We start from the raw sequence: 11873 nt of genomic DNA, 5'->3' as shown, positions 1-11873 counted from the left end.
GCAGCTATTACAGTGAGCAGCATCCCATTTCTCACCCACCTTTCTATGACTCACTGTCCAAAACCTAGACTTTGCAAGGCTATGCCACTGTCCATTTCTATTGGTCCATCGGGACTCGGAACACTAGCTGGCCTCGCTCAGGTCTCATCTCTTGCTATTTACTGCCCATTAATGGAGACGGTTATGTAACTAAGCACCACACAAGGTGATGCTGCTCTTCAGGGCATGCCCAGCCTTTGAGTGGTTCCTGATACTCACATGACCGGTGGCATTAACGTCAACAGGGCATTAATACTCCACAAACTTGCCCTGAAACGAACCAGGCTAGTGATGATTAAGAGGTATCGAAAGTAGATTAAGTTTAATCAATGTCTTAAGGTAGAATTGTGAGCATTAATGCACGACCCATATATTTCAACACACGCACGCACGCACGCACTCGTTACCATTTTCATGCAGACAGAGATGAACAGGAGTAGCAAAACGAAATGAAAGCAAGAAAAATGAAAGTAAACAATGTGATTGCGATTCTCTTAGCACTGCTTTTGATACCAGAATCACTCTCAGAAGCGAGAGCTCACCTCAAACACGGACAAATTACCAGAGGCAAAGAAAAAGAAGAGAAGAGAATTAGAAGTAGCAGCGGCAGTAGAAGCAGAAGCAGCGGAGGTAGTGGTAGACAGAGCAGAAGTAGTGGAAGAAGATCAAGAGGATCATCCAACTGTGACCCATTATTCCAGTACCTATTTAGAAGCTGTGGCCAATGGCCTTTCCCAACTTCCATCTCACCAGACAACCCATTTCAGCCCTCACCAAGACCCTCCCCTCCTAGAAGGAGAACTCCATTGCCTCCTCAAGTGCCTTCTCCTCCTCCACTTGTTCTATCTCCACCACCAGCCGTGCAACCTGCTTTAGTCCCATCCCCCCCAGCCGTAGTCCCATCACCACCACCAGTTGCTACACCCCCACCACCCTCGTCACAGACACCATTGTCACCACCGCTCTCTTCCCCACCACCAGCTGTGCAACCTCCTTTAGTACCATCACCACAACAAGTTGTTACATCCCCACCACCCTTGTCACCGCCACCATCGTCACCACCGCTCTCTTCCCCACCACCACCACCTCCTCCATCTCCTCCTCCACCTCCACCTCCCCCTCCATCACCACCACCCTCTCCTCCTCCAGTACCATTAGAATTCCCACCACCTCCCCTGGTCCCTTTACCAACACCACCTGAAGTGACCCCATCGCCAATAAATCCATGGCTATTACCTCCATCTGAATTCACACCTCCACCACCACTAGTCCCAATAATTGATCCACCAACAGACCAGCCAGACATACCACCAGATAACGAGTTTACACCAGCACCACCATTAGTTCCAATATTTGACCCACCAACAGAACCAGATATCCCATCACCAGATAATGAGTTGACACCATCCCCAATATTTTCCCCACCAAGTACTGATCAACCAAATTTTCCACCAGATGAATTTACACTATCACCACCATTTCCCTTATTTAATCCACCACCACAACAAGATTTACCACCAGCTGATGAGCTCACGCCAACACCTTTTCTACCAATATTATCACCACCACCACCACCACCACCGGTCTACCAATATTATCACCACCACCACCACCGTGGGGAGATTTTCCACCATTTCCACCATTTATAGGATCACCACCAACACCTTTAGTCCCCGTATTTTCTCCACCAGTGCCTGATGATCAGCCTCCACAATTTCCACTACCTGTAGAATCAACCACCCCAAATGCACCCGACCTTTATTTTGCACCTTTAGTGCCTGAAATACCAGATAATCCACGGGAGCAACTACCATTTTCTTCTGTGCCACCAGCACCGGATGCTGTATAAAATGAGCCAGTGCAAATGCTCCCCACTTCAGTTCCACAACCACTGATTGCTCCTCCCTTAAAGAACTGGGTGTTAGCATTAATCTTGGTGTATGTCTTTCAGCTTGTTCTTTCATCACTATATTTTTACTCCTGTCGAGTGTAGAATATTGTTATAAATCATGAAAGTATGAAAGCACAAAGATCTATCGATTGCAACGATCTCTTTAATGCATAGGTTGAGAGTTGACAGGGGAGCTAAAAGTTTCAAAAAGATTTAGCGACCTCGTATATGGAGATTTAATAGCACCCCAAAGTTTATGATTCTCTTATATAGGTCCCTCTATTCTTAAAACTATTGTGGGTTCTTTGAAAAATAAATGTAATGGAATTGAGCTGGTTTAAAAGTAATATATAGAATTGGGCCTTTCCATTACCTTTTTTTATATACTTTCTTTGGGCCATGTAGATCTATATACGCAAAGTCAAAAGCAAGGCCCAGTTCCTAAAAGTTTCACACCACAACGCTTTCGGAAAATTAAAAAGTTTCATTAATATTCTTTCTTCCGTTACAATTTTACAATTCAAGTAAAAAAACCTTTTCTCTTCTTTATAGTTATAAAACCTCAATAACCTTCAATCATTAATTTAGGAACTGAGTCGGCCAGTCTCATGGTCTTAACCAATCCAAGTTGAGAAAAAATAGGTTAAATTATTAATTTAATCTGACTTGATTAAAATTTTAATTCTTAATTTGTTGTTTTTCCTAAAAAAATTATATATAAAAAAAATTATGATCAATTTGGATTTGCTCTCTTAACTCATAGCTTAAATTTTGTTTAAATCTGAGATTTAATTAGGTTTTATAAATATCATCTTTCATAGTTTTGAATTGAATTCATAGAAAGATGCTTGTCTTTATTTACATATGTGAATGGTGATTTTTTTTTAATATTTAATTCATTATCCTTACTTTGTTTTACTTATTAAATTGCCTTGAAATTTCAAGTCTATAATATCTATTTTGAATTGTAATTTCTAAAATAAGATGTTTCATGGTATAATTCATATAAATAATTATTTATGAAAAAATTTAGTAATAAGTTAAAGAGTGTGGGTGATCACTGTTCACCCACTATTATATTGTAGATTACAATAGTAATTTATGGTGTATTTTTTATTTTTTTGTTTTTGTTTATTTTTTTATTTTTTTTCAAAATTATTTTTTCCTAATTTTTTTTGTTTATTTTTTAAATTATTTATACTTTGTTTATTTTTTATTTTTTTTCAAAATTATTTTTTTCCTAATTTTTTTTTTGTATATTTTTTAAATTATTTATACCAGTTTTATTTTTTAATATTTTGCTAGTATATATGATATGGTGTGAATTGGTTTAAATACTTTTATTAAGTTTGTACTAATTCCAATAAAATAAAAATATTAATATACACAAATAAGAAGAGATATCTCGAACACTTGATTTGGTTGTACCCATCACTCTAGTTGGGTTGCCTCGCTTTGACTTGATTGAATATTGTAGTTTTCAGTTTAGTTTACGTGAATATATATTTTTTTTTTTTGAGATTGTAGATTTGTTAAACCATCACATTGCCAAGTAGCATTCCTTTTCTCTTTTGTGTTTTTTTTTTTTTTTTTTCTGGCCTCCCGCAATGCTCAAAAACTTGCTGAAGAATGGCTAAGGTCTCCATGTTAAATAAAATGGTTATCGTCTCTCATACTTCAAAGATTCTTCATGTTCACTCGTTTGGTGCATGCTATACTGCACTAGAACATAGATAATCTCAATTTTATATTCAAATTATTTTTTATATCGATTTTACCATGCAACTGTTAAAATTCCTTGATTAAGGACCTTTTCTATTTTAAAAGCTTTTTATTTAAATTGTACCTTTGTTTTTTTTTTTTTTAAAATAAAGTTATTCAAGCTTTTTATTTAAATTGTACCTTTGTTTGTTTTTTTAAAAAATAAATTTATTTAATGGGGAACTTCAAATTCTTCATTTGGTGTTCTATAGAAGTACTCAATTAAGAAATTAAAATAATTTAAAAGTAAAATTGATATAAAGAATATCTTGGATGCAAAATTAATAATTTGATGGTATATTTGAGTTCTTTCCTTTAATGGATTGGGTTCCATCCTTTTATAGTATTCTGCCGGAGCCAGGGACAAAAAAAGAAAGAGAGAGGGTATCCTGTCTCATGCTAGCATGGGCTTTAAGTCTCCTGGAAATACTAAAATGGGCTTAAATTAAGAGGTTGCTCAAAACTGGACTCTCTGTCTCATGCTAACATGGGCTTTAAGTCTCCTGGAAATGCAAAGATGGGCTTCAATTAATCAAAACTGTCTCAGGTTGAATTCCACTAGCTACACTTTTTTAGTATGGTAAATTTCTGCGGGCACCGGTTTAAGAGCCCGGAAATTGATATATATAAGCCGGTCCGGATACCCCGGTTTTTTTAAAAACAGATGAACTCTTTCGTGTTTCTCGGCTTGACTTGCTGGTGGTCTCATGAAAGGGCAATGACTGATACTAGATGCTCATACAATCAACGCGTGACGGCAAAGTCACTAACTTCACATTAGAAAACAAGGAAGCCACTTATTTCCGATCCCTGTCCACTCTCTTATCTAGTTATTTAGGACGCTATCTAGGTCTACAGCTTTTCCGAGTCAATTTAAAAAAACATAAAAAGATATAATTAGGATAAAAAAAATTAGCTGAAATATTTTTATTATTTTTTTATGTATCATAAATTTTATATAAATTTTAAAAAATAATTAATAAAATATCATCAATTACATTTATCAAAATTTTCTACTAAATAATAACCGTTCAATGTTGAGATGATGCCTTGCATCACTCGTTTGGTGATAAATTAGCTTGCTATCATAGTTACGGGCACATTAGACAAAGATGCTGGGCACGACAAATTAGCTCCACGTGTCAGCACCTGGTTTGCTTGTGCTCTCGGAATTCTTATCTGAATGTCAATTTCGTGGAAGATAAAAATGCATGAACCCAATTTATTATGGGCTGACATGTGGCACAAAATATCTAGACGTTAATGAATGAGGTGTCCCCCAATAGGAGGAAACATGATTAATATAAAATAATTTCATATTATTTCAAGTAAGAATAATTTAAAAAACATAAATCCAAAATTTACAGCAGAGATAACAACAATATTTTGGTTAGCAATTTTTTTTTTTAATTAAGTGTTATTTTCCTCAGGCCAGGTCCTTGCATTTGTTACTGAACTTGTTCTCGTAATTGATTATAAAAAAGTCCTTGCATTTGTTACTGAACTTGTTCTCATAATTGATTATAAAAAAAATAAATGAAAATATGTTTTAAAATTAGTGATATTTTAAAACAGGGTCGGATATTTTATTTTTAGATAAACGGAGCCCTAATTAACGTGCGTGTCGCTAAAATAATTATTGGATCTGTCGGTGTCCACAGACAAGCCACGAATATTATTATTATTATTATTATTATGTATATACGATAAAAACATATCTTACATTCCATGCCCCATGGCCAGTTTCGGCCACCCATAATAAACACGTGAAGATGTCCTCTTATTATTAATTAATTACAGCCAAATTTAAGAAATTTGGCTGCTTTTACTGTTCACTCTCATGTGAGCAGTGCGGGGTGTTTTAGGAAAAAAAATATGTTCATGCATTTTTGCCCTTTTCTTTTCGCACTGTTCATGTGAACCGTGCATGTTGACAGACCAATCAACTAGTTTCAATGGTAAAGCCACAAATCGTGTGCTCCTACTACTACACAGCCACCACATCACCTTTCTAGTTTCAATGGTAAAGCCACAAATCGTGAGCTCCTACTACTACACAGCCACCAGAAAACACACACAAAAAAAAAAAAAAAAACCATGAGCAATTCAAAAAAAAACCTTGAATTGAAAGTCGGGTGATCAAATAATTAATCAAAGATTAAATACTAAATTTATAGTTTTTCCTTCCATTCCCGGTAATTAATCAAAGGTTAAAGTCTCTATTTATACTAGGTATACTTTCTTATTACAATTTGCTAGAATTAAGGATTTATCTCGACCAATGAGTGGTTTTTTTTCACTATTTAAGTCGTTATCATCAACTTTCCTTTCATTTTCCTTAATATCATCACTCACTCCCACCATCTCCACCCTTTTTATTGAGATGTATCGATTTTTTTAATAATAATAAAATCAAAATATAGATTGTTTTCTAATTCTTCTATGAGGATAATTATACTATATTTTAGGTCTTACTTTTTTATATATATAATCTATATCTATATGTATTATTTTTTAACTTTTTGATGTGGAATAGCCATACATGACTACATCCATATATATTATTTCTTAATTTTTTAATATAAAATAATTATTATATATAATCTACATAAACGTGTTTTGTTTCTTAATTTTCTAATAAAATATAATTATATTATTTTTTTATATATAGTCTACATTTATATAGATTATTTCTTAATTTTTTAATGTTAAATAATTATATATAATTTACATCCATATTAATTATTTATTAAGTTTTTGATATGATACAAGTATATTATATATTTTTTTATAGCCTATATCTATATAGATTGTTTTTTAATTTTTAATGTGAGATAACTATAGTATATTTTATGTCTCATATTTTTTTTTATAGCTTATGTATACACATATATTGTTTAAAAAAATTATATGAAATATTAAAATTTTAAATATTTTTTTTTCTAAATTAACTTAGAACTAGAACTTGATCTCTTGATGGAAAGAAACCGAAGTTTAATAACTACAAGGAAAACATATCCGACTGTAGAAACGCACTTGAATGATTGTGCGTTTTCTTTAAATTCTTTAGTTATTTTCGATTATTAAAAGTCCCATCATTCATATGGCAGTATAGAAAAAAAAAAAATTCTTTATTTATATTTCATTTATTAAAGCCAGAAAAAAAGTGACGAGTTTAATTAAATTATAATTAATTGCGTTGATTGGAATTTACAGATAATCATTGTTGAGTGGGGAAAATAACACGGGTATTGATGCACGTGTATTTTCTATGAAGTCTCGCCAAATTGACAAATATATATGAAATTTTATATATCATAGTCGAACGAAGTGAATACTTGGTAGTGTACATGTTTTTTTTTTAATATTTTTTATATTAATACATAAAAACCTTCAAAAAAATTACTTACAAAATATAAATTTAATTTTTTAAATAAAAAATAATTTAAAAAGCATAACCTATATAAACAAATACTCCCTTAATCAAATATATCATGGACGGACGGGCATGACACTATACAAACGGCATAAAAGGATTCATGCACACCCGAGGCAATAAGGACAAGCTATCCCTACATTAAAAAACATGCGAGTTTAATAATCTTTAAAAGTCAATTCTAATAAATATACTTTAACTAATCAGATTTTAAGGTTATTTTTTAAAAAGTTTAATTTTAATTTTATAAATATTAAAGTTATTTAATAACTTATATAATTATTAATTTTATATCTCATAATTATTAATTTTATAACTCATAAAATTAGTTGAGATAAAAAAAAATAATTAAAACATTATAATAATTAAAAAAACAAAAAATAAAAAACATGCAAGTTGATGTTTCGAGACCATTTCTATAAAGTGGACGGCACTCGTAACCCCTCATAGTAATTTGTTAATTTTCAAGACATTCATCCTTAATCATGCTCTGGGATTATAATCGACAAAGACTTTAATGTCTCCATCTTATTTTTATGCAAGTTAATGAGAATTATGGTTATATAATAAGTTTTGGAGTGTTATTTGTTTTTGTATTTTAAAAATATTTTTTAGTTTATATTTTTAAATAGTTTTGATGTAATAATATTTTAATATATTTATAAATAAAAAATATTTTAAGAAAATTGTTATTATTATTATTATTATTATATCAAACAATCTATTAACATTTATAATATTTGATATCTCATCCCTTATTTCATCGCAACGCGACTTCCTCATGCACATCCCTTGCCGACACTGTCCTGCTAACTTAACTGTGGAAAGTCTACTATTTCATCAACATTTTTCATCATCAATGACCTCAATTTAACCGTGTAAAGAACCACGTAGTTTTCCAACCTGGTGAAGTATATAATTATTCAAAAAGGTGAATTATTTTTTTATTTTTTTATTTCATGATGTGTACCTTAGTGGAGGTTGGATGCTCCAAGGCTATCGTCTCCTATCCTCACTTTAATCAACCTTTACACTATCCCATTGGCCATTTTGCAGTATTGGGTCACGTCGTTGTTTCATAAGAATTAACTTGGATTTGATAGCTCCTTGGCTGGTTCTGCTTTTGGATTTGTGGACAAAGCTCCATCACATGACCTTTCCTATTTGATTATTATAAAGATATATCACTAACCATATAGCAACAAATTGATTGATGTTACTGCTGGAATTGCTTTATAAAACGCACAGTTGATTTTTTAAAGCTAGATTATATAAGTGAGCTGTGTTCATACTTAGGGTTAAAATTATGTTGCATTTTATAATTCAAAATAAGTAGTCTTGATTTAAAAAATAATTACAAGTGAATGAGAAATTATTCTAAATAAAAAACTTTATGAATTGGACAGTGATAATGTGGATTCATGAATTTAAGTTCGAGCTTAGATAATAAAAAGCATTTGTTATTAAATTTTTGTTTAATTACTAATTTTTTTTAGTCCCTAAAATATATCAGTACATGAATTAATATATCAATTATGTAATGAAAATAAATATTATTATACATAATTCATGATTTATAAATGTTCATAAATTTTTTTATAAATTATGGGCATTCATAAATTATGAGTACATAAACTGTATAAACATTCATTAATATTTTGGATATTTATGAGTTATCAACTTTCATAAATTATATATATTCATGAATTATGAGTAAGTTATAAACTATGAACATTTATTATAATGAATAAAACATTCATAAATCATAAAGATTCATGAATCATGAATTATAAGTAAGTCATAGATTATGAACATTCATCATAATCAATAAAACATTCATGAATCATAAAATTCATGAATTATGATGAATTACAAGTTTTAATGTGTTTGATAAATAAGTGTTTTAGATAGATTGAAAAGAATTCAGGATTTTCCTTAAGTATTTTTCTTTTTTTGTTGTTGATTTTTCTAAAAATTAACTTGTCTTTCCATTATTTATTTGTACTCCAGAGACTAGGCGTAATCTTTCTAAAAGGATATTTAATAATAAGGAGTTGTGATCTTTAAGAGATTTATTTAAAAAAATTTATTTATATCAAGTGAGGAACAATAATGTTTTAAAATAAATTATTGATCCTTAATAACAATAAAAAATATTAACTTGATTAAATTCTAAAAACTCCAACAATTATATATGTTTTCATTTTAAGTATTATTTTAATGTATGTTTTAATATGTATACTAGGAATTATTTTCAATCTCTCATGTATACTCTAATTTTTATTTTCCATGCATACTTGTTTTATATCATGACTGTAAGTTTATAAAGAATTTATAATTTTTCATAATTATAAACAATTATAAACTAGATATTATATTTTTATATATTTAATTTCATGTGACAATTTGGACAAGAGCTGCATGATGTTGTCCAGGAAATAAATATGGTTATCGCATCAGAAATTGATGGTATTGTTGACCATCGCCTTAAATAATCTCTTGTTGATATCTACAAATTCCTAACTCGAGATATGAGCATAACAGATATGTTAAATCTCACTTAGAATCCATTAAAAACAATGCTAGATGCACTATTATATTTTTATATATTTAATTTCATGTGACAATTTGGACAAGAGCTGCATGATGTTGTCCAGGAAATAAATATGGTTATCGCATCAGAAATTGATGGTATTGTTGACCATCGCCTTAAATAATCTCTTGTTGATATCTACAAATTCCTAACTCGAGATATGAGCATAACAGATATGTTAAATCTCACTTAAAATCCATTAAAAACAATGCTAGATATCACGATTCTGTTGATGTCTTCAATTAACCCTTCACATTAAAAACCATTAATGAGTTTGCAAAATTGGATTTTTAGCACAAAAAACTCTTTCTAGTTTGCGGAAAGTCCTGAACTCTAGAATAAGGCTGTTGACACCCACTTTTTTATTTTTTATTTTTAAATTGTTAACAACTACTAGTGTTTTTTTAAAATAATGTGAGTATTTGTACTAATTTATATATATTTTAATTAATTATATTAATTTTAAAATTAATAATCATGTAAACTTTTAATAGCTTTAAAATTTATAAAAATTAAATTGATAAACTCTGAAAAGCAAAATCAAAACCTAACAATTTAAACTATACTTCTCAAGGTTAGTTATCACTATTTTTTCTTCTTACAAGTTAGGGTATTTTTAGGTTTCTTTTTACATATCAAAATTAAATTTATTTTTTTGGTGGACCATCAAGGATAGGTTTAAGCTGGGAAGAGGTTAGTCCTGGATTCTTGCCTAATTTAAACCAAATATCATTTCAATTCTAGCATTAATACACTAGTTCATTGGACCGCTCTGGTACTAAATATATCACCTCAACTCTTAATTCGTAGTAGCATGATTTTTTTTTTACCAAACTTATGAAGAGTTTTCTCTAAAATATAGCGTACCAGGTTATTTACAATTTCCTATTTCACAAACAAAATCCTCAACCCAATGTTTTCATTTTCTTGATCCAGTATCTCCTGGATCATTTCCACGTCAACACATTTCCCACAGATTCATTACTTCACAATAAATTAACATTACAAAATAATAATTTTATTTTTATATTAACCAACCACACCACATATACATGAAAAAAATGTTATTATCAATCCTACAATTATAACACAAAAAAATAATGTACTAAACATTTAATTCATATATATTTACAATAAAAAAAAATTAACAATACTAGTTACATCTTCATAGTATAATATTCATACATGTATCTTATAAGTCCAAAATATACCTAATATTATTATATTACATGAATAAAAACACAAAGTATTCCACTCCTGAAGCTAATGTGAGAACCCTAAAAATAAAATAACAAATAATATAAACAAATCAAGTAAACAAAATAATACCTTTAAAAACATTTAAGAATAGAAGTTCCACTAAATGCTCAAAAAACCTATCAAAGAAGCTTGACAACAAAACTATGATACGAAGTTATCTCACAAGCGGTTTGATACCTTGCAATGGCTGTGTTTATATAAAAAAATATTTTTTTATTTTAAGTAAATATTTACGTGTTTTTAAATTATTTTAATATATTAATATTAAAATTTAATTTAAAAAAATAAAAAATAGATATTTCAAAACACAATCACGGTCGCAACACTATATTTTACCTATATACTACCTTTTTTGTTTTTTTTTGAGCAAGCTACCTCCTACATGATCACGGTCGCAACACTATATTTTACCTATAAACTACCTTTTTTGTTTTTTTTTGAGCAGGCTACATGTAATCTAATTTTTATATTTGATTTAAAGGATAGTCTTGATCTAACTTGCACATGAATCGATGAAATTGAGTTTTTATCCTAATAAATTTAAGAACACAGTCTCGAATCAATATTAGGGTACATTTACAAAAATCCCTCTCTACATTGATTCTAAATTGGAACCTAAATAATAATAAAAAAACAAAAAAATATCCCAGCAACAAAATCGATCCATTTGAGGACATGTCAACCTGTTCACATGATATTGTTCATATCTTAGAAGTAGATGATCCGTTTTGTTCCCTTTATGGTTGGGGTGGTGGGGGCGGCGGCCGTTCGAATTGGAAAGACTTGGGGAAGGGCATAAAATCAACTGCAGAAACCAAATTTGACATCATCAGTGATCTAATATCTTCCCGAGCGGCATCACCGGTGATGGTCAAATGTACGGACGTGGTTCT

The 11873-nt window shown here is 30.3% G+C and overlaps 1 protein-coding gene across 1 annotated transcript; it reads right to left on the bottom strand.

Annotated features, from left to right (window-relative positions):
• Positions 1-853: 853 nt before the first annotated feature.
• Positions 854-2003, bottom strand: LOC105132741 (glycine-rich cell wall structural protein 1.0-like). Its single transcript, XM_011036412.1, has 3 exons — positions 1796-2003; positions 1629-1733; positions 854-1470 (listed from the first exon to the last, which is right to left on the bottom strand). The coding sequence occupies exons 1-3, from the start codon at positions 2001-2003 to the stop codon at positions 854-856; spliced, it is 930 nt and encodes a 309-aa protein (XP_011034714.1).
• Between the last annotated feature and the right edge of the window lie 9870 nt (positions 2004-11873).

This window comes from Populus euphratica, unplaced genomic scaffold (genome assembly GCF_000495115.2).
Source record: "Populus euphratica unplaced genomic scaffold, PopEup_1.0 scaffold87.1, whole genome shotgun sequence".
NCBI lineage: Eukaryota > Viridiplantae > Streptophyta > Magnoliopsida > Malpighiales > Salicaceae > Populus > Populus euphratica.
This window is presented reverse-complemented; position numbering and strand designations above follow the sequence as displayed.